General features: G+C 47.2%; 1 protein-coding gene across 1 annotated transcript in view; it reads right to left on the bottom strand.

Moving 5' to 3' along the window:
- The window catches only part of LOC144258247 (uncharacterized), a 336,945-nt gene that overhangs the window by 119,859 nt on the left and 192,674 nt on the right, over window positions 1-24,412 (bottom strand). Inside the window, exon 8 of the mRNA XM_077806662.1 lies at window positions 18,433-19,553. Within this exon, the coding sequence (XP_077662788.1) occupies window positions 18,433-19,553 (1,121 nt within the window). The remainder of the gene's footprint in view (window positions 1-18,432; window positions 19,554-24,412) is intronic.

Genomic DNA, 24,412 nt, shown 5'->3' with positions numbered 1-24,412 from the left:
GAGTTGGCAGCTTTGTTCCGGCGGCTGGGCAAACACCACAACATTAAAGAATATCAACTGCACCAAGTCCTGCAGCGTCGCCTGTGGGATTTTGACAAGACCATCCAGACAGGGGAGCCTGTGTGACTGTATGAACATATCAAGTGACAGCTGGCTGAGTTCTGGGAGATGAGGCTGCAGCTGGCCTGATTTCAGTGGGACCACTGAGTAAAGGGAGAGGCTGCCTCCCCAGACATTTTTGTGGCCTCCAGGGAACAGAGACAAAGCAGGGGAATGCAGGGACTCAGGGTGGGATCCACGGATCTGGTAGTGCAGGACCACAGGCGAATGCTGGCCATCGTGGAGGCTGATTATGGGGAGCTGTTCCAGGGCCAGGACATTGCACAGCCAGTGAAGGAGCAGTTTCTCTACTTAGCTGGGGACTGCTCATAGCTGGTCTCAGGAGACGAGCGGAGGAGTTTGCTGGAGCCCATGCAGGAACATGAGGTGAGGGAAACGACTTTGTCCTTGAAGACTGGCACATCTCCTGACTCAGATGGCTTGCCTCCAGAACTCTACTGGGAACTGCTGGAGCCTCTGATGCCAGTGTTGACTAATGTCTTCAACAGCTCCCTGCACCACGGGGCACTGAGTCCATCACAATACGACACTATCCTGGTATTGCTGGCCAAGCTGGGAGCCCTCACCAACATCCGAAATTGGAGGCCCATTGCTCTATTAAATACCGACTATAAGATTTTGGCCCGAGTACTCGAGAGGAGGCTGGGAGAGGTAGCAGACTGACTGGTGCATTGTAATCAATCCAATGCAGCGCGAGGTCAGACAGTCGCAGACTCCTCATGCAGCGTGCGGGAGGTCTGTGAATGTGCATGCTGGAAGCAGTGGGAAGGTCACTTGTTTGCTCTGGATCAATCCACGGCCTTTGACCACGTCAACCTGAACTATCTGTGGAAAGTGCTCAAACAGTATGGACTTCTGGGGGACTTTATCAGATGGCTGCAGGTGCTGTACAAACAGGCCTCAGTCTGCCCATTGGTGAATGGCTGGCTAGGGAACAAAGTCCCCATGCACATGAAAGTATGACAGGGCTGTCCCTTGAGCCCCTTTTGTACATCATGTCTTTGGACCCTTTTCTGAGAGCACTCCACAGAAGCAGAGCAATGTGGGGCATGGTTTGCTCTGACCAGAGCCTGGGGGAACTGAGTGGGCGAGTGTCACATCGAAGGCAGTTCCCCTTGCAAATGATATGATTGTGATAGCGAGCTCCCCGGGTGACTGCTGCACTTTAGTGATGCTACTGGGGTACTCGACTGCAGCAGGAGCCATGATGAACCTAGAAAAGAGCAGGGCCCTGAGGTGGGATCAGACCCTGGTGGGGTTTTCCCTTACCCATCAGGGATTTGAGATTAGTAAGCAGCCAAGACATACCCCCAGGGTGGTGAACATCTTGAGGGTATTGTTTGGGGTCAGGGACAAGGTGGGGAACATGAACTGGGAGAGGCAGCTGCTGGCCTGTGAGGAACAGCTCGGCCAGTGGCATAAGTGAACTTTGGCATTAGCCCAGAAGGTTGTCATGCTCAAGACCTATCTTTTGGCTGCGGGAAATTTCCTCAGCCATGTATTTCCCCCAGCCCCATGAGTGCTGCAGACAATGAACATGATGGTCTTCCACTTCTTGTGGTAAGAGGAGATCCCTAGTCAGGAGAAGTGTGGCTTTTCTGCCAGTGACACAGGGGAGGTTGGACATGGTGGGCTTTGAAGCCTTTTCCTGTTCCACTTTCTTGTTTTTCAATTTTCAGTGGGTGGATGAACTGGAGGGCAACCACAAAGTCCATAACCGACTTTTCAGATCTGGCCATATTTTTTTCAAGCCCACTGAATGCAGCACCAGGTTTGGGGTAGCCGGTGGTAACAGAATGGGGAGGAGATTAGGAGGTCCCCCTGCTCTCTCCAGTGGCTGTCCACTCCCACCTTATCTCCTATGGGCTTTTCAGTGTGTGGCTACATGGAAGGTGCTAATGGGATGGTTTAAGCCACAGCAGTGGCTTCCCTCACAGCAGCAGTGGCCTCCCTCACAGCACCAGTGGCCACATTGGTTTGCTGCAAAGCCCTGGAGGCCCTTCCACTTGGGTCCCCAGTTTCACAAGAATCTGACTTTTCCCTACTGCAGGGTTACTCATGCCCACTAGAGGAAGGTCTTTGGTCCAGCTGGCTTCATGGGATGGACCCATGAAATAGCATGGGGCCTCAAAAATTGAGAGTCTGGCTAGAGATGCCTGAAGTTCTGTGGGTTGATCTAACGTCCGTGTTTCTCTCTGCATCACCTGCTGGCAACAAGCTTTTGCCCTTGCACTTGTATACATGCTTTTCCTCTTGCTCACCTCATTCTTAAAAGGAGTGCCAGGACCAGGCTTCATAGTCAAGGAAAGAGAAGCAGGAGCAGGAGTCCCAGGATGGAGCCCAGCACACCTCTGGGCACCTAGAACAGGGTGGCTTTAAGGGAAGCCTTAAAGCCATAGATCTCCAGAGGGTGGGACAAGAGGAGAGGGGACCATACCTAATCGTGGTCTGTGGACAGCCACAAAGACACCCCGCCAGTCTGCTCCCCGCCTCCTGGCAAAGCAAACACCCACTGCAGGCCAATTGCAGACCAGCATGCGGGGCAGCTGCTGACATTGTGCAGCCAGCATCAGAATGTTGTAGGAAAGCAGGGCCAGGCCCCCAGGTGGGGCCTCTTCCCGTTCCCACTCAGGGTGCTCCTTTTGGCGGTGGGAGAGGAGATTTTTCTCCAAGTAGCTTTTCACCAACTGGCGAGAAGCAGAGAAACATCCAGGATTCCAAAGGTAGTATTTAACCATCTCCCTGCAGCACAGGGAGGCACAGGGAAGAGGGAGACTGCTCTACATTCTAGCCTGGGTGTCCATCCACTTTCTTTGGCAAGCTGGGAAGGCCAGAGGCTGGATTGGGACTATCTAGGGATTTGGCCCTAAAGAAAGCAGGACTTTCAGCCAAAGTGAAGGCTAAAGAAGCACAACTGCACTGGGACTCGAACCCCCAATGATAAGACAGCTTATTTTTAGGCCACACTGTAACAGCCAGCTGGCTTTTGAAGCATGTTATTGGAACCATAAATGGATTCCACTGAGAGGACTCCTAAATTGTTGTTGAGATGCATGACCTTATTCTCTCTCTCCCTCATTTCAGGCCAGGAGGAGAGCTGGAGGAGAGTCAGACTCAGCTTTGTAGCAGGGGAACATGGTGAAGCACAAGGAACTCAAGTGTGGGTTTTACACGGGAAAAGGCAGGTAACTGTTGGAGTGAATCTAGGGGGCCTGCTAGGAGACGGCTGTTTGTTGCCCTCTTAATTGTGCATCCCCCCTGCCTCTTACCCTTCTGCTCTGCCCTTTATGCTGCAAACCAGCAAGGGGAGCTGAATCATTGCCTCTTCTTCATGTACATGGGAGAAAAGTTGTTACTTAAGTACTTCTTATTTCCAAGCCCCATGTGAATTCATGACATGCCTGGACTCTGTGAATGCAGCATTCATGTGCATGAGACTGTCTCAGGAGATGACACTTGATATGTGGAAAAAGCTAATGTACTCAATGCTTTTTTTGCCTCTGTCTTCACGAACAAGGTCAGCTCCCAGACTACTGCACTGGGCAGCACAGAATGGGGAGGCGGTAACCAGCCCTCTGTGGAGAAAGAAGTGGTTCAGGACTATTTAGAAAAACTGGACGTGCACAGGTCCATGGGGCCGGATGCCCTGCATCCGAGAGTGCTAAAGGAGTTGGCGGATGTGATTGCAGAGCCATTGGCCATTATCTTTGAAAACTCATGGTGATAGGGGGAAGTCCCGGAAACTGGAAAAAGGCTAATGTAGTGCCAATCTTTACAAAAGGGAAGAAGGAGGATCCTGGGAACTACAGGCCGGTCAGCCTCACCTCAGTCCCCGGAAAAATCATGGAGCATGTCCTCAAAGAATCAATTCTGAAGCACTTAGAGGAGAGGAAAGTGATCAGGAACAGTCATCATGGATTCACCAAGGGCAAATCATGCCTGACTAATCTAATTGCCTTCTATGACAAGATAACCAGCTCTGTGGATGAGGGGAAAGCGGTGGACGTGTTATTCCTTGACTTCAGCAAAGCTTTTGACATGGTCTCCCACAGTATTCTTGTCAGCAAGTTAAAGAAGTATGGGCTGGATGGATGCACTACGAGGTGGGTAGAAAGTTGGCTAGATTGTCAGGCTCAACGGGTAGTGATCAATGGCTCCATGTCTAGTTGGCAGCCGGTATCTAGTGGAGTGCCCCAAGGGTCGGTCCAGGGCCGGTTTTGTTCAATATCTTCATGAATGATCTGGAGGGTAGTGTGGATTGCACTCTCAGCAAGTTTGCGGATGACGCTAAACTGGGAGGAGTGGTAAATATGCTGGAGGGTAGGGATAGGATACAGAGGGACCTAGACAAATTGGAGGATTGAGCCAAAAGAAATCTGAGGAGGTTCAACAAGGACAAGTGCAGAGTCCTGCACTTAGGACAGAAGAATCCAATGCACCGCTACAGACTAGGGACCGAATAGCTAGGCAGCAGTTCTGCAGAAAAGGACCTAGGGGTTACAGTGGATGAGAAGCTGGATACGAGTCAACAGTGTGCCCTTGTTGCCAAGAAGGCCAATGGCATTTTGGGCTGTATAACTACGGTCATTGCCAGCAGATTGAGGGACGTGATTGTTCCCCTCTATTCGACATTGGTGAGGCCTCATCTGGAGTACTGTGTCCAGTTTTGGGCTCCACACTACAAGAAGGATGTGGAGAAATTGGAGAGAGTCCAGCGAAGGGCAACAAAAATGATTAGGGGTCTGGAACACATGACTTATGAGGAGAGGCTGAGGGAACTGGGATTGTTTAATCTACGGAAGAGAAGAATGAGGGGGGATTTGATAGCTGCTTTTAACTACCTGAAAGGTAGATCCAAGGAGGATGGATCTAGACTATTCTCAGTGATAACAGATGACAGAACAAGAAGTAATGGTCTCAAGTTGCAGTGGGGGAGATTTAGGTTGGATATTAGGAAAAACTTTTTCACTAGGAGGGTGGTGAAACACTGGAATGCGTTACCTAGGGAGGTGGTGGAATCCCCTTCCTTAGAATTTTTTTAAGGTCAGGCTTGACAAAGCCCTGGCTGTGATGATTTAGTTGGGGATTGGTCCTGCTCTGGGCAGGGGGTTGGACTAGATGACTTCCAGAGGTCCCTTCCAACCCTGATATTCTATGATTCTATTACTCTATGTGTGAAAGGAGCTTTTTCTATGCTGTTAGGGCAGGGAATGTGGGAGTCCATTCACAGCCTGGCTTCCTATGAGCTCTGAGGAAGCTTTGGGATCTGCAACAGAATTCTCTGCATCCTCAGGTTATCCTGGTCATCCAGGGCTGCAGGATTTGGCCCAGGGTCAGTCAAGGTGCGACAGCCTCTGCAGTCTTACATGGTGAGTCCTGCAGCCTCTCTCGAAACTGCTCTGCCATATTCTGCAGGGCAGCCTCACTGGTTGAGAATCTGGTAGAAGAGAGACCCTGGAGTAGAGAAGGAAAACGTCCTCAGCAGTCACAGCCGGCAGACACAGGAAAGGCTGAGTTTGTTTTTAAACGTCTCTCCCTGCTCAAGCCTTTAATCATTCCTGTGGCTCTTCTCTGAACCCTCTGCAATTTATCAGGGAAAACAAGCAAACAAACCAAACCAGTCTGTTTGGACTGATGTAACAATCTATTGCCTTGCAAGGTTTAATATAAATCAGATCATTCTATTCACCCAAGAGTTCAACTTTAAGGGCTTTTGGTTAACTGACCACCTAGTCACTTAACATTAACCCGTTCAAAAAGTTGGCAGGTCAAATAGTCTTTCCTCCCAAATCAAAATGAAAAAATAAATTAGTGAAAGAAAATAACCTAAAGCACCTTTGTTGCTTTTCACAGCAGACTGGGGGAATACAGAAGGGAAAATGCTTCTCTCTCCTGACACTGAGTAACATTTCTGTCTGTCCTTGAGATCCTGTCACAGGGACAGGATTGAGGATGCAAATGACATGTTGAGGCTACATTGGTTTGTACATTCATTCACTCCTTCGTTAGTGATAACGGTGCATGAGTTCAAAGTAATCCAGCTCTGACTTTCACATCTTAGGCTATTTCCAGGCGGGCAATTATAAAAAACTTTTATCTCTAACCTGAGCAGGTTGAATCTGGAGTCACTGAGAGATGATAAATATAGAGCCCTGCTAAGAAGTGTCTGTCCAGTGGCAGCTCCCCCTGTATTCTCCCCAGTTTATGAACTCATCTTCAGTATATAGGCCACTGAACCTAATGAGTGGGGAGGGTCCCAGTACTTGGGCTCCAGCCCGAGTAAGAATTTCTACACTGCAATTAAACAGACCCCAGAGCCCGAGCCTGGCAAGCCCAAATCAGATAGCCTGGGTCAGCTGTGAGTTTTTAATTGTACTGTAGATATACCCTTGGTGTCAAAATCCCAGCTTTCTCACCAGGGAATCAAGCCCTAGTCCCCCATGTGACGATACTCACCACTCTTACTCATGCGGCAAGAACTGACAGCTGCATGGGGATGTAGGGGAACATCCTGGGCAGCTCCTTGGACCACTGTGGCTGTCAGGACACCCAGCTAGGCAGGAGCTGCTCTGGGCTCTGTGCAGGGGGAGATTACCTGGTCTGCTGACTCTCAATCGCCTGCCTACCCTGTCAATCAGGCTAATTTGGAGCTTTGGCCTCTCCCCATTGCCCCTGGGGACTGTCAGTCTCAGGGTCCTGAATTCCCATTAACCCTTCCCCTTTCTTTTGGTATTGGAACTAGCCAACCAAAAAACCCCACTAAGTTTTAGTAAGGGTCCAACAGTCCCCTGACACAAGCCATCCCCGTGAGGGTCACAGATGTCCACAGAAGACGACATAAGCTGGTTCCATGGTATAACGGTTAGCACTCCAGACTCTGAATCTTGCAATTTAAGCTCAAATCTCAGTGGGACCTTGTGTTGGCTTGCAGCAAAGTTCAAAGCGCTCACCTTTCCTGTCTCCACTTGTGCAAGAGCAAGTCTTTTCCCTCGTGCTTGGTGACATGCCCAGTGGAGCCAGGTCTTTGGTCTGGATGGCTTGACAGGATGGCCGCAATGGGTTGGGGCTCTAGAACTTGACACCCTTGCTATCTTTGCCTGCAGGCCTGCATTTTGGCCTGATGGATGTGCCAGGGCCATGGTTAATAGTCAGGGCTAAGCAGGAGGGAGGAAGAGTTCCAGGCTGGAGCCCAGCACACCTCTCCTCCACTGGGCACCTAGAGCAGAGGCGGCAGGTGCTGACAGCTCCAAGGGAAGGCTTAAAAGCCACAGAGCAACCAAGGGCGGGGCAAGAGGAGGGGAGGACCATGCCTATGCTGGCCATGCCAAACACCCGCTGAAGGCCACCCACAGGCCAGCATGTGGGGCAGCTGCTGATACTCTGTGACCAACATCAGAAGACAGTACGAAAGGAGGGCCAGCCTCTTACCCATCCCATGCAAGGTGCTCACTTTTGCAGTGGGGCAGGAGATTTTTGTCCCCAAGAGGCTTTTCCCCAGCAGGAGAGAAGCAGAGAAACACCCAGGCTCCAAAGGCGCTATTTAGCAAGCCCCCTCAAGCACAGGGTCACGCGCAGATTTGGAAGAGGGAAACTGCTCCACACACTAGCCCGGGCATCCACCCAATTTCTTTGGTAAATCAGGAATGGCAAAAGTTAGACTGGAAGCACCTAGGGCTCACACCCTGGCCTTTGTGATGCCCTACCCACAACTCCTTTCGGGGACTCTAGCTGAAGCCAGAGCCTGAGCGGCCAAGAAGAGGCTCCAGCCCTGAAGAAAGCAGGACTTCCAGCACAAAGGGAAAACTGCACAAGCACAGCCCCAAAGAGACTCAACCTTCAATCATCTGATCTGAAGTCAGACGCCTTATCCTTTAGGCCATGCGGTCACAGGAGAAAAACCTTTTCAAGCACTTAAAAAAGACGGACACTGTGTTTCTCAGGTCATCTACTGAGGGTGCAGAGAGTCTCGGGGCACAAGAAGTCGAGTTTCCAGCGAGATGTGAGACTTAATTCTATGGAGCCAGGTGCAGGACTTGGGCAGGGAGGCATCAACATGGGGGATTAAGGTGCAGTGGATGGACCGGCTGTGTAGGTGCAGAGATTTAGTTGCCCTGAGGCCCAGGAAGAAGGAGGAGGAGGAATCCTGGTGGTAGGCAGAGGCCGTGGAGAAAAAGAGGAGGGGTTTCTGGGACTTTTTTTGCCTCTCTTTTGCCTGCCTGCTTTCTCTTGTCGTGGCAGGGATAAATACTTTTAGCAAGCCTGGCTAGCTCAGTCAGTCATCAAGCTCTGAGGGTCAAGAATTCAAGCCCCTGCCGGGCAGTGAGCTTTTAAGTTGCCTTGTGTGCCAGGAGCCAAATGATTGCTGGTGGTGTCCAGAGCCACACACGGATTCCCAGAAGCAGCGACGGTTTCCTGGAAAGGCTCCTTTCTCCTGCTGAGTCCTTAGGAATCATGAGAGAGGCTCACATCCACAAAAGCAGGCCCAGAAAGTGAAGTCTCCGCCTGGCAGGAAGAGCTGTGGGGCCAGGTGCTGAGAGAGCCAATGGGAGAGAGGGTGCAGCTGCAGTGAAGTAATGAGTACAGAGTGCAAGTGTAAAGGGGGGTATGATCCTGCTATTGTGACAAATGTTCCTGGCTTATGCACTCTAAGATAGAGTGGAACCGGCTAGTGAAAGGATCCAAGTCCTCGCTCCCACTCCCTTACCCAGAGGCCTGCCTGACCTTGAGGACTCTCTTTCTATTCTCGTGTGTGGCAGAAGCCTCATAACCCTGACACGGCTGGCCCGGGATTCCTGGGGGGTTTCAACTCCCAGTCTTGTTGTGGTCACTTAGAACAGGGGCTGGGGTGTTTCTTTTGCCCTGAGGCTTTGCTTATCCTTAGCTGTCACGGACGAGTGGTTAAGCCATTGGACTGAAAATCCATTGACATTTCCCTGCACAGCTTTGAATCCTGCTCACAGACAGAGACAAGCACTAGTCCCATCAAGGCCAGTAGGGTTAGGGCTCCTCAATCACCTTGGTACTATTGAGAATCTGTGCTTCTGGGAATGATGGTCATTGATAAAGGAGAAGGGGTGAATCTCTGATCCCTGGGGGGAAAGGTCCCATCTACCCAGACTGGGTGCCAAGGAAATGGAGGGGCAGTCAGTGCTTAGATAACAGAGATTCAGGCAGTTTACACACTGCAGGGACACTGTCTCTAAACAGAAGGCAAGTGCAATGCGTTTGGGATGCTGATGATGGCCAGTAAAAATGCTGGATGCAGTGAGAGATGAGAACAAAAGAATGGAGAGTGAGTGGCAGCTCACAGGGCCAAGGTGTTCAGACACCCCAATATTAGACACCCTGGAGCATCTTAGAGACAAAAGGTGAACAGAGACCCAGCCCCTTGCAATGTCCCTCTCCTGGGAGAAGATGCCCTGGACACAAAGGAGCTGGATTGAGAGTGGGGTGGAAGGTCCGAAGGGAAAAAAGGCAGCTGAAGTCCCTCCAAGTTATGGAAACTAGGCAAAGCAGAATGAAAGGGCTTCACACCCCACACAGCTCAGCCGGGCAGGCATGAGCACATTTTGGGGGCTGGGATTGAGCTCCATGGGCAGCAGCACCACAAAAGGCAGGCTGGGATCGACAGGCCTAGGGAATATTTCCATCCTTTTTTTGTAGGTATGATGAATGCAGCCTCCGCTCCTGGGTCTTCCCCAGGGACAGAATATTTCATTGCAAAATAAAGCTTTTAATTGAAAGGAGTAAAAGGAAATTGCCACACAATGGTGCCAGAGACTAAGGAATGAAAAGCCCATGTTTCTTAAGTCATAGAATATCAGGGTTGGAAGGGACCTCAGGAGGTCATCTAGTCCAACCCCCTGCTCAAAGTAGGACCAATCCTCAACTAAATCATCCCAGCCAGGGCTTTGTCAAGCCGGACCTTAAAAACCACTAAGGATGGTGTCAAGGTTCCTCCCCCACTCTGAACTCTAGGGTACAGATGTGGGGACCTGCATGAAAAACCTCCTAAGCTTATCTTTACCAGCTTAGGTCAAAAACTTCCCCAAGGTACAAAATATTCCACCCGTTGTCCTTGGACTGGCCGCTACCACCACCAAACTAATACTGGTTACTGGGGAAGAGCTGTTTGGACGCGTCCTTCCCCCCAAAATACTTCCCAAAACCTTGCACCCCACTTCCTGGACAAGGTTTGGTAAAAAGCCTCACCAATTTGCCTAGGTGACTACAGACCCAGACCTTTGGGTCTTAAGAACAATGAACAATCCTCTCAACACTTGCACCCCCCCTTTCCTGGGAAATGTTGGATAAAAAGCCTCACCAATTTGCATAGGTGACCACAGACCCAAACCCTTGGATCTGAGAACAATGAAAAAGCATTCAGTTTTTTACAAGAAGACTTTTAATAAAAAATAGAAGTAAATAGAAATAAAGAAATCCCCCCTGTAAAATCAGGATGGTAGATATCTTACAGGGTAATTAGATTCAAAAACATAGAGAACCCCTCTAGGCAAAACCTTAAGTTACAAAAAAGATACACAGACAGAAATAGTTATTCTATTCAGCACAATTCTTTTCTCAGCCATTTAAAGAAATCATAATCTAACACATACCTAGCTAGATTACTTACTAAAAGTTCTAAGACTCCATTCCTGGTCTATCCCCGGCAAAGACCCAGCATACAGACAGACACAGACCCTTTGTTTCTCTCCCTCCTCCCAGCTTTTGAAAGTATCTTGTCTCTTCATTGGTCATTTTGGTCAGGTGCCAGCGAGGTTACCTTTAGCTTCTTAACCCTTTACAGGTGAGAGGAGCTTTCCCCTGGCCAGGAGGGATTTTAAAGGGGTTTACCCTTCCCTTTATATTTATGACAGATGGAGATTCCACCACCTCCCCAGGTAACCCATTCCAGTGCTTCACCACCCTCCTGGGGAAATAGTGTTTCCTAATATCCAACCTAGACCTGCCCCCCTGCAACTTGAGACCATTGCTCCTTGTTCTGTCATCTGCTACCACTGAGAACAGTCTAGAGCCATCCTCTTTGGAACCCCCTCTCAGGTAGTTGAAAGCAGCTACCAAATCCCCCCTCACTCTTCTCTTCTGCAGACTAAATAAGCCCAGTTCCCTCAGCCTCTCCTCATAAGTCATGTGCCCCAGTCCCCTAATGATTTTCATTGCCCTCTGCAGGATGTTCCCCAATTTGTCCACATCCTTTCTGTAATGGGGGGCCCAAAACTGGATGCAGTCCTCCAGGTGTGGCCCCACCAGTGCCGAATGGAGGAGACTAATCAGGGGAGGGGATGGGAAGGGGTGGAGTGGGGGGTCGAGCCTGTGACCGAGGCAGGAGTTGAGCAGTGAGCGCACACACACACACGCCCCCCCAGCACACTGGAAAGTTGGCACCTGTAGCTTCAGCCAGTCGGTGCCTACACGAGGAGCTGCATATTAAACTTCTGAAGAGCCGCATGGGGCTCTGGAGCCACAGGTTGGCTACCCCTGGAATAATCACTTCCCTTGATCTGCTGGCAACACTCATATTAATGCAGCCCAATATGCCACTGGCCTTCTTAGCCACAGGGACACACTGTTGACTCATATCCAGCTTCTCATCCACTGTAATCCCCAGGTCCTTTTCTGCAGAACTGCTGCTTGGCCAGTCAGTCCCCAGCCTGTAGCGGTGGACGGGATTCTTCTCTCCTAAGTGCAGGACTCTGCACTTGTCCTTGTTAAGCCTCCTCAGATTTCTTCTGGCCCAGTCCTCCAATTTTTTTAGGTCCCTCTGTATCCTGTCCATACCCTCCAGCACTTGGATTCTTTACATGCTTTCTCAGAGGGAAGAGCACAAGTTCCATGATTTCATAGGAGAGTTTTAGGGCTATTTTGAGCCAGGGAACTATGCTATAGGGTGCTTTCTCTGTGTGGATTTCACAGGTGGATCAACATAGATGCACACTGAGACCCATCTCAGGGTGCTGAGGACTGTGAGTCTCCTTGTTGCCACCTGCCACTAAGAAGAGGGAGTTTTGCATTTGGCAGCTGGATATTAGTGACCAAACTCACCCAGCCTGTCAGGCACTCAAAGCACCCTTCTCTGACCTACAGCAGCCCGGCCAGTTGACAATAGAGGCACCCTAAACCCCTAGTTCCTTCAATGTGTCCCTCTCTGGGTCCAGCCCTGCTCACCAGATACTCAAAGAAATCCCAGATCCTCTCTTCCAGAAGCAATGGTGTACCCCAAGTTACCAGTTTTACTGTTTCACATAGCACTTGAGTACAGTTATTGAACAAACGGAAATTTATTTAACAAGGGAGAGAGATTTAAACAGAAACAAATGTGAGTGACGGAAACCAACAGTGATGGAAACAGTTACCAAAAAAACAAAATCACAAAATGCAACTTACACTTTTTAATAGTTACCTTTCCTAGCTAAATAGATTCTCACCTCACACTTCAGTCTATTGCAGTGATTGCTAGTCCCTAGGAGCCAGGGCCCTGCCTTTCATGAAGCACCACTGGTCATTAGGGATCTCCTTGTTGAATGGAGCCAAAGTGTGTTTCTCCACCCTGTTATAAACTGAATCAGTCTTTTGTCTTTATGACAACGAGGAACTTGTCCTTTCTGTGAACATAGTCCTTTTCACTGCCACAGGGTTTTGATGTCTATAGTTTGTCTTTGATAGTTTTCCATGGGGTTTTCTGGGTTGGTGCAAAGGTTGACAACTGAGCAATACATCACATAACTGGTTAGCAAGGAACGGGTGACAATTCCCTCCCACTTGAATGGACAGTCCCCACCAAGACCTGTGACTGGGGTGACTGACTTCCATGACAATACCATAAGGGCATAATTTTCCATGTACTTACATTACTCCTTAAATATGACTCATACACACCTCTTGCAGTGATTAGGAGTAACAATAATTTACAAGCTTTCAGCAGAGATCTCACTGCTATGCTTCCTGGATAAATATAATAAAATCAGTGTAATAGGTGTGATGAGTTTGAAAGGTCTGAGACAGGAGTTTCTTGAGAACTCTTTCCACATATCTATTCAAAGGACACCATCATAGGACCTAATGACATCATCCACACCATCAGGGGCTCATTCACCTGCACATCTACCAATGTGATATATGCCATCATGTGCCAGCAATGCCCCTCTGCCATGTACATTGGCCAAACTGGACAGTCTCTACGCAAAAGAATAAATGGACACAAATCAGACATCAAGAATTATAACATTCAAAAACCAGTTGAAGAACATTTCAATCTCCCAGGACACTCAATTACAGACCTAAAAGTTGCAATTCTTCAAGAAAAAAACTTCAAAAACCTCTCCAACGAGAAACTGCAGAACTGGAATTAATTTGCAAACTGGACACCATTAAATTAGGCTTGAATAAAAACTGCGATTGGATGAGTCGTTACACAAACTAAAAACTATTTCCCCATGCTAATTTCCCCCCTACTGTTGCTCACACCTTCTTGTCAACTGTTTGAAATGGGCCATCCTGATAATCACTACAAAAGTTTTTTTTTCCTCCTGCTGATAATAGCCCACCTTAATTGATTAGTCCCATTGGCTTAGAGCATGTGCAATAACAATGCTAGACCAGCACAGCTACAAATCAGTGCAGCTGGGCCAACATCAGCTTTATTGTGTAGCCGTCGCGTCAGACACAAAACCAGAGAATCAGGACTCAGCATGCGAGTATCCGGAAGTCTGAAATTGGAGCCTGACACGATCATTGCCTCATTGGTTACCATCATTTCTACAGCCTGAAAGTCCTTGTTACCCAATTAGGCAGCCAGTTTGGGATCCACAGGGAAGGAATGTCCTATGAAGCACTCTCTCTTTGCATCCAAACGGTGAAGGATGATCATTCTCAATCTAACCCTGGCATCCTTTGGAACTGTAATCAGTGACACTGAACTAGTAAGTGGAGTTGTACAAACAATTTTCCTTGGGTCATTGGTCACCAGAGCTTCCTTTACTGGGGTGGAAACCAAGAACCGAGTGTGTACTCTTTCAGCCCCAGTTCTTTCCAAATCCTTGGCCTTGGTTAGGATAAATTTACACTTGTCTGAAGTAAAATCCTTTACAAAACTACTCAAAATCTCAGCAGTGAATGGCTCCCGAAACATGCCCAGATTTCTTTAATTTGGTGGCACAGTTCCAGGCAAGGGTCTGGATACAGGGCTGGATCAGAATCTCTGTTAGTTACCAGAGCTTCAGTTTCTATTAAAAAATAGCTATTTTTCTGCCTCTACTAAATTTCCAATACTGATTTCATTTTATACACACTTTGTAGCACATACAATGGATAAATTCAACAAAACCCCCACTTCTATTTCCTCAATATCTGCGTCATGAAGGGAGGCATTCTCCATATCATAGGATTAGCTAGGAGAGATCTTCTCTGGGGCCTGCATTACAAATGCTTTGGGAACCAAATACAAGGGCATTTTGCCTAGTTCAAAATCACTTACCATGGAATTCTCTGCCAGATCATCTGAGACAGTATTGACAACCAATTGTACTAGACTATGATCATAAAATTATAGAATATCAGGGTTGGAAGGGACCTCAGGAGGTCATCTAGTCCAACCCCCTGCTCAAAGCAGAACCAATCCCCAACTAAATAATCCCAGCCAGGGCTTTCTAAAGCCTGACTTTAAAAACCTCTAAGGAAGGAGATTCCACCACCTCCCTAGGCAACCCATTCCAGTGCTTCACCACCCTCCTAGTGAAAAAGTTTTTTCCTAATATCCAACCTAAACCTCCCCCACTGCAACTTGAGACCATTAGAATCATAGAATATCATAGTTGGAAGGGACCTCAGGAGGTCATCTAGTTCTACCCCCTGCTCAAAGCAGGACCAATCCCCAATTTTTGCCCCAGATCCCTAAATGCAAGGATTGAACTCACAACCCTGGGTTTAGCAGGCCAATGCTCAAACCACTGAGCTATCCCTCCCCCCTGAATTAGTCCTTGTTCTGTCATCTCCTACCACTGAGAACAGTCTCGATCCATCCTCTTTGGAACCCCCTTTCAGGTAGTTGAAAGCAGCTATCAATCCCCCCTCATTCTTCTCTTCCGCAGACTAAACAATCCCAATTCCCTCAGCCTTTCCTCATAAATCATGTGCTCCTTCCCCCTAATCATTTTTGTTGCCCTCCACTGGATGTTTTCCAATTTTTCCACATCCTTCTTGTAGCTTGGGCCCAGAACTGGACACAGTACTCCAGATGAGGCCTCACCAATGTCAAATAGAGGGGAACGATCACGTCCCTCAATCTGCTGGCAATGCCCCTACTTATACAGCCCAAAATGTCATTGGCCTTCTTGGCAACAAGGGCACACTTTGTTGAGTTAGTTGGGGTTCGGCTGTTGTTCACCATTTCTGAGTGGAGATTTTAAATAACCATTGTTACTCTGTTAGCATGTCCAGTAAATTGGAGTGTTGTCTCCTGTTGACAGAACTGCACTTGAACCTCCTCCACGTCATCATGGAGGGGTGGGGGAAAAGCAAAGCTGAAGTGAGAAATGACGACTTCAGCAAATGGCCATTTGTCTTAAATTCCCCAATAAAATCTGAGCTACATCCTATCAAACAGAATATCCAATTGGGTGACCAAACAGCTTTCAGGAAAGCTAGAAACCCACATAACAGAGAGATAGAATACATGACAATGAAAGTGTCAAGTGAAATTCCAGAGCAGGTTATATCTGATTACTCAGAATCAGGACAAGAGATTTTCCCATCACATTCTCCTCTGATGCATTCAACCCTGCTTCACTCAGCACTGTCTCAATAGTCACTTACGTTATTTACAATTTTTTTAAAAACAATGAGGAGTACTTGTGGCACCTTAGAGACTAATAAATTTATTTGGGCATAAGAAAGCTTATGCCCAAATAAATTTGTTAGTCTCTAAGGTGCCACAAGTACTACTAATTGTTTTTTCTGATACAGACTAACACAGCTACAACTCTGAAACAAATTTTTTAGTATCCTAGCATCCCCATAATGGGGGACAAAACAGCCAACTTGCCAGAAGTGGCTTTACCAATAGATGGAATCTGGGATTTTTAACTCCAAATGATCACACTGTGTTTGGGATCCATTTGAATTCCCCTTCCAAGTCTTTGACACTTTTATCTCCAGTCATAGCAACTCTGATATAAGATTAAAAAAGTCAAAGTATCATCTCCAAGCACAGACAGCTGAGAACACTTTATCACATGACATTTTGAGAAGTGGAGGGATAGAATGTGATGAAGATAAACTCTGCATGGTGTGGGATTAAGGTAATAATTAATACATTTATGTTCTGGGAAAATGTGAGAAACAATAGCCCAAAACAGACCCCGGATTCGGCCTGATCATTAGAAAGAAATACACCGCTCAACTTGCTGAGTTTGTGTTAACTGAAATATGCCTGTCTGTTTATATGGTCTGTGTTAATTGTAGAAGCACATCCCGAGACAAAAAGTCTGTTCTCAAGTGATAAGATTACCCTTAAGGACAGCTGCTGTTACAACTGTTTTCCTGAACTCAGGAAGAAGATCTGTTAACCCCCACTCTTGCATTTTTATCTGGCTTGTTTTCTTTTCCTGTGTAACAAGTGGCACGAACAGGTTTATTGGAGCCTGTCAAGCCCGAATGATTTTAGAATGGTTATGTTAAAGAATGAATAGGTAATAAAATATGGATGTGATAGGAAAAATGTTAAGTGGAATAGAGTGTGATTGCGGTTGGATGTTTGGATGAGTAATAAAAGTTTGAGGTGCCAGCGTTAGAATAATAATAATGACATCACATCTGGAGGAAGAAAAACAACTATCCTCTGACAGGACCATTTGGCCGAAGAATGCGCTGGGCGAGATAACCCAATAACCCTGACGGCACACTGGAATCCACCCCCAACTGCCTCAAGGACAGAGGTACTGAAGAACAAGATAACAACAAACCATCATTGCTGTGCCATCTGTGTTATTATCACTTCAAACGTGAGAACAGCATGATGAGGCAAACCCCACAGGCTTGTATGAGGATGGATCCCTATAAAGACAGACCCTAAAGACTGAGGACTTTGGGTCTGGTTCTGCAACCAACTTCCAGGAGCATCGGATGCACATCTGACAAGGCCCAGCTCCATCCTCATGTCCAGGCCACCTGGCGAGTGACTTGGCACAAGAAACTTCTAGGCTGGTAACTATAATAACAACCTTGCAGAACTTGTGTGTGTGGGTGAATGTGTGAGTGAATGGAATGTTAGAGCTATAACTGGTTACTTACCTTGATTCTTTCTGTATTCACAATAAATGTGGCATATTGCCTTATCCCCTGAATAAGATCCTGCTGGTTTTTATTTTCTAAGTATGACATTTTAGTGGAAAATCGCGAAAGGGGGAATATTGCATATAGGTTATTGTGAAAATTGGTGTGCACATCACCAGCTCTAGAGAGCTTGGCACTTTTATTTGGGTAACCAGACAAACTCTGAAGGGTATAGGAGTTTGTCCACCTCCTAGGTCTTGAGGATATATATATATAGACAGAGGTGAATCAACCTCCTGGCCTTGAAGAATATATATAGGCAGAGGTAAATATATGCATAAAAGTACTACAGAGCTCATATTATTCAGCTATGATTTCAGAATCTAGGCTGTGTTGCTTGCTGAACTGTCAGGTGTGACGGGAAAGTTTGAACAAGCTTTTAAAAAATGTTCAAGAAAAGGCCGGGTAAACTTTTGCCTGAAGGGGAAATAGAACTGGAGGTGGCCCCAACCTCACCATTTGTTCAGGAGATCACTCCTTTTAAACAAATCCTTCACAAATTTAGGCACAGTCCTTGGACAGAACAAGCCTTAGCTGATGTCTGCACCATTTTGGACCTAGAGGATAGACTGGCTCAATATATCCTCGTATACAAACCCTCTAGTACTGCCAAAAGAGATGCAGCAGCAATTTGGTTGTTGTGGGAAGCATGTAAGGATTCTTACCTCTGCTTAGCTTCATGGGACAATGGAGTTGATAGAAAGGACAAAGGGGTCCACCTCAAAACAGGGCAAACTGAAAAATGCCAAAATGGGCACCTCATCTGGACAAGCTGGGGGATAGCAGTGCTGCAAACAGTTCAAACAGCTTTAAATATCACTATGTGGGAATCAGCCAAAGTATTAACAAAAAAAGAAGCCTTGATAGCCCTAGAGACTTTTATGGTGTTGATCTCCCTTGCAGATTTTCTGATGCCTCACATGGGCTGAGCTCCAAAAAAAGGTCTCCCCACGCCCACTGCATTCATAAGGTTTATCATCTGTGTGCATTCTCTGATGGGTAATAAGGTTTGAGCCACGATTGAAGGTTTTCCCACATTCACTGCATTCATAGGGCCTCTCCCCTGTGTGGATTCTCTGATGATTACGATGGGTTGATCTGCTAGTGAAGCTTTTCCCACATACACTGCATTCATAGGGCCTCTCTCCTGTGTGGCTTCTCTGATGGGTAATAAGGCGTGAGCTGCAATTGAACGTTTTTCCACACTCACTGCATTCACAGGGCCTCTGTCCTGTGTGGATTCTCTGATGCGTAATAAGGTGCGAGCTGTGATTGAAGGTTTTCCCACACGCACTGCATTCATAGGGCCTCTCCCCTGTATGGATTCTCTGATGATGAAAAAGACCTGATCTATGAGTGAACTTTTTCCCACAGTCATGGCATTCATAGGGCTTCTCCCCAGTGTGGATTCTCTGATGATTAAGATGGGTTGATCTGTTACTGAATCTTTTCCCACACTCACTGCATTCATAGGGCCTCTCCCCTGTGTGGATTCTCTGATGGGAAATAAGGTGTGATCTGTGAGGAAAGTTTTTTCCACACTCACTGCATTCATAGGGCCTCTCTCCTGTGTGGATTCTCTGATGATTAAGATGGCTTGATCTGTTAGTGAAGCTTTTCCCACACACACTGCATTCATAAGGCCACTCTCCTGTGTGGATTCTCTGATGGGTAATAAGATGTGATCTGTGAGGGAAGTTTTTCCCACACTCACTGCATTCATAGGGCCGCTCCCCTGTGTGGATTCTCTGATGATTAAGATGGCTTGATCTGTTAGTGAAGCTTTTCCCACACTCACTGCATTCATAAGGCCGCTCTCCTGTATGGATTCTCTGATGTTTAATAAGGTGTGAACTGCAGTTGAAGGTTTTCCCACATTCACTGCATTCATAGGGCCTCTCCCCTGTGTGGATTCTCTGATGTTGAACAAGGCCTGATCTGTGAATGAAGTTTTTCCCACACTCACTGCATTCATAAGGCCTCTCTCCTGTGTGGATTCTCTGATGTCGAAAAAGGCCTGATCTCTCAGTGAAGTTTTTCCCACACTCACTGCATTCATAAGGCCTCTCCCCTGTGTGGATTCTCTGACATTTAATAAGGGCTGAGTAGTCACTTAAGTTCTTCTCACCCTCCATGCATGTATTTTTTCTCTTTCCTATGAGGATTTCCTGCTGGGTTGTGGTTTCCCTGAGGTTCTTCTGAGTTCCCTGACAGTAAATATATTTACCCACTTTCTCCCCTGGCTGGTTTCCCTGCTCTCTCTCTGGTCTGTGCTGAATCTCACAGGATTTTCCCTGCTCATGACTCCTGGACACATTCCTTTTTGATCTTTGCAATAATGCTCCATGTTTATCCACTTGCTCAGCATCTTCCTGCTGATAATTCTGCTCCTCATTCTCATATACCATTGCATCACCTGCTGTGATAGAGACAGAAACCTCAAACAGGGATGGAAAGGTGAAGACCAAACCAAAAAAGTGCTAGAGAGATGTCAAATAAAATTCAGGAACTGAACTCCCTCAAATTCTTCCCCCAAATGGGGGGGGGGGGGATCAAGTCTTCACATCCTATCCAAATACACGGGGGGAGGGAGGAAGCTACTGCCTGGTGTCTGCTAGGATCTACAGAAAGCCATGAGCTATATTTACCCTGAGGATATGACCCCTGATAGGGACAATAATGAACCGCGAGACCTCCCAAGGGCGCTGTAGGGTAGCCCAGATGTTTCCTTCAGGCACTTAAAGATTCTGACTAGGTTTAATGTTTCCTCACCTGTGCAGGGAGCTCTCGGGATCTCTCTCTCTTCTGAATCCTGAAGGTCTGTGACCCATGGCTCCTCCCCTTGTTCCAGCTGAGAGATTATATCAGGTTTGGAAACTGGAAACCCTGCTCAGATGAGGGGAGTTCAGGTGATTTCATGAGACTTTGACATAAAAAAAACCATTCTATTAATTTAACGTCAATACTTAGTGTGACCCAGCATGCCTGGGGCAGCCCTAACTGAAAATGCCAAGGTCAGGGCAGGCTGACTCAATAGGTGTATCCCCCTTGGTCTTTTCCATTTGTTCATTGTACAGCTGATGACCCTTCATGGGCCATCAAACAGGCGAGACAGTGCTGATGCCATTCTGCCTGGGGTGTCCTCCAGAAACACTGCACAAGTCTGGAAATACAGCTATACCCTGCACATCTATAACTCACAATACAAAGGTGCTACAAACATAGAAACAAGATTATCATATTTGGCAAATTATAACAGTTTCACAGATACCTGACAGGGAATAGCTAGCAAAATTCATTGCAATTTTATAATATTGATATTAATAATAATAATATAAAGTGTCTCACAATTCCATACAGTGTCACACTTAGTAAACCAGTGAACAAGTATGGCTTGTGAGATATCGTTTGTAAACTCATAATCTACTGAATTGTTATCCTCCTGTTAAAATATGTGTAGCAAAACTGTATGTAAAGCGATAAGATTTTACTGTATGGTATTACTGAAAATGTTACAACTCTGTGGAACACCCACAGACCAGGTCCTCAGAGACAGCAAGGCAAACAGCTGGTCAAATAGCCATTCTCCGGCAGGGGGAAGATGTGAACAATACATTTACATGGCACCACAGGGAAGGCTTGAAGCTCACATCCACAACAGAGAGCCTGTCACTATGACTCAGTTGAAAATTGAAGATGTTTCTAGTACAAAGGACTGAATTATAAAAAGGGATTGGGGAAAACATTTGAGATTCCCTCTCTCCCCCTTTTCCCTCTCCTCATGACAACAACTCCCACAGAACTGAACTTGGGCAGGAGTGGCAGTTAGGAAGAGTCCTGGTTGAAAGGAAAGCCAGCCCCGTCTCAGCATATGGTGAAAGAATCATTTGCTCTGAATCCACTTTAGCTTCTTAAGTTAGATGTTAGTTTGTGTTTTATCTTTTATTTCTTTTGTAAACCATTCCGACTTTTATGCCTCATTACCTGCAGTCACTTAAAATCCTTTTTTTTTTTTTTTTTTTGGTAGTTAATCTTGTTTTATCTTACCAGTGTGTTTAAAGTTGGTGGGAAATTCCATTTGGGATAATGAAGGCTAGTTCATGTCATTTCCACTGATGAAATGAAAGATCTGATGTGAGCTTGTGTTGTTCAGTAGCATGCTGGACAGTGCAGGACACACATTTCTGGGGAAAGTCTGTCACTTGAGAATTTGCTGGTGTTCTCCTGAGGTGTAATTCAGGAGTGGCTGACTAGCAGCACTCAATACTGTGTAGCTGGGAGAGAGTTACATGCTGGAGACTGTGTGTTAACTGGCCAAGAGGGTCTGTTCTCACCATGGAAAAGGCACTCCAGGTTGGAGAACTGAGGGGATACAGCTGTTCAACAGTCCAGATTGTACTGTCAGTAATGTCACAGACACTCATTGTGACACAGAGAAGATAAATCCATGTCCCTGAAATTGAAGACTCCAGAGAGAGGACAAGTCTCCCTGGCACTGTTTCTTGCTGACAGAGAGGTCCAGAGACAGTGAGAGAGTCCTGGGGAAGCTGGGAACAGTAAGCATGGGCTGGTGGGGTCAGTGGAGAAAGGGAACAGGAAGGGCAGGGATATCACTGAATGCAGGATCTCAGCAGTCCTAGATGTCAGGATAGCACATAGTGCATCCCATTGGAAAACATAATCCCAACTATACAAACAAAATGATGGGGTCTAAATTAGCTGTTTCCACTCAAGAGAAGGATCTTGGAGTCACGGTGGATAGTTCTCTGAAAACATGAAGTCAATGTGCAGTGGTAGTCAAAAAAGCTAATAGAATGTTGGGAATCATTAAGAATGGGATACATAATAAGGCATAAAATATCATGTTGCCTCTATATAAATTCATGGTACGGCCACATCTTGAATAAAGTATGCAGATGTGCCCGCCCCATCTCAAAAAAGATATATTGGAATTGTAAAAGTTTCAGAAAAGGGCAACAAAAATGATTAGGGGTATGGAACAGATTCCGTATGAGGAGAGATTAAAAAGGATGGGACTTTTAAGCTTGGAAAAGAGATGAAGAAGGGGGGATATGAGAGAGGGCTATAAAATCAAGACTGGTGTGAAGAAAGTAGATAAGGAAGTGTTATTTACTCTTTCTCATAGCACAAGAACTAGGAGTCACCCAGTGAAAGTAATAGGCAGAAGATTTAAAACAAACCAAAGGAAGTATTTCTTCACACAACGCAGAGTCAACCTGTTGAACTCTTTGCCAGAGGATGTTGTGAAGGCCAAGACGATAACAAGATTAAAAAAAAAAAATCATTGAGGATAGGTCCATGAATGGCCATTAGCCATGATGGGCAGGGATGATGTTTGTAGCCTCTGATTGCCAGAAGCTGGGAATGGACAACAGGATATGAATCATTTATTGATTACCTGTTCTGTTCATTCCCTCTGGGATACCTGGCATCAGTAACTGTTGGAAGACAGGATATTGGGCTATATGGAACTTTGGTCTGACCCAGTATGGCCGTTTTTATGTGCTAGGAAATCTAGTGAGTCCAGTGCAATGGGAGGGAGTAGGAAAATCCCTGGGTGTGGAGAACACTGGGAAATTAGAAGCTACAATTCAGGAGCAACAGACTAATTAGTCTGGAAAAGCTGAAAGTGAAAAATAAGAATCAGGTCATGTGACTTCAGGAATGATGAACTCCAAAATCCAAGGAGCCTGCAGAGAAGAGAGATTGTGGCTATTACACATGGCAATGAAGGAGCAAGACTCTCCATATCTCAAGAATTTTCACTACAAACCTAGGCCATTTTCACATGCTGGGGTGCAATCCAGACCAGTGAGGAGCTGTATCTTCTGTAATCCTGGGTGAGATTCAATGTTTTGCAGCTGGAGCTCCCTTGTCTGGATACCCCCAGCCAGCATTCAAGGACGCCCCGAGTCTCTGTGTGATCAGTAACCCTGGACCAGCAGCTCTGACTCCAGCAGCCTGCTTCTTACACCCCAAGCACATTCTGGTCTGGGTGGAGTAGGCTCAGGGTTTGAGAAAAGGCCGGGGATATGAACATTCTCTTGGTTATGCTGGACCAGAGGAGGGCAAACTATGGCCTGTAGGCCAGATCTGGCCCATCAGGGCTTTCAATCTGGCCCACGGGACTGCCAGCCTCGTGCCGCAGCAGGGCTAAGGCAGGCTTCCTGCCTATTCTGGCTCCATGCAGCTCCTGGAAGGAGCTGGCTCCACATTCCTGTGTACCCGGGGTGGGAGGGGCAGAGGGCTCCGTGTGCTGCCCTCACCTGAAGGCACATCCCCCCACAGCTCCCATTGGCCTGGAATGGGGAAGCGCGGCCAATGGTAGCTTCTGGGGTGGTACCCGCAGGCAAGGGCTGCATGCGGCAGAGCTACCTGCCCCACCCCACCACCAGGAGCCCCTGTTGGACATGCTGGCAACTTCCAGGAGCGGCACAGGGCCAGGGAGCCTGCCTTATCCCTGCTTTGCACTGCTATGACCCCAGAGCCGCTCAAGGTAAGTGGCACTGGGCCAGAGCCCACCCCCCAAAGCCGTCCTGCTCCCTGCACCCCAAACCCCTGCCCTGAGCCTTCAACCCCCTGACCTGAGCCCATGCCACACCCCACATCCCTCCTGCACCTCAACCCCTTGTCTTGAGCCCCTTCCTGCACACTGCCCCCACTCCAAAACCCCACACTCCCTCCCACACCCAAACCCCCTGCCCTACATTCATGGCCCTGCATACAATTTCCCAACCCAGATGTAGCTCTCAGGCAAAAAGTTTGCCCACCCCTGAGCTAGACCTAACCCCCAGTTTTTCTTCAACACACAGGAGATATCTGACACTCTGATACTGCTCCTGTGCTCTGTTCCCAAAGTGTTCTGTACCAGGGATGGGTCTCTGGTCGTGTGTGTGTCACTGGCATATTGGGGTGATGCTGA

Source organism: Eretmochelys imbricata, chromosome 28 (assembly GCF_965152235.1).
Source record: "Eretmochelys imbricata isolate rEreImb1 chromosome 28, rEreImb1.hap1, whole genome shotgun sequence".
Taxonomy (NCBI): Eukaryota; Metazoa; Chordata; order Testudines; family Cheloniidae; genus Eretmochelys; species Eretmochelys imbricata.
Note: the sequence above shows the minus strand (reverse complement) of the source record. Positions and strands in the feature narration are given on the sequence as shown.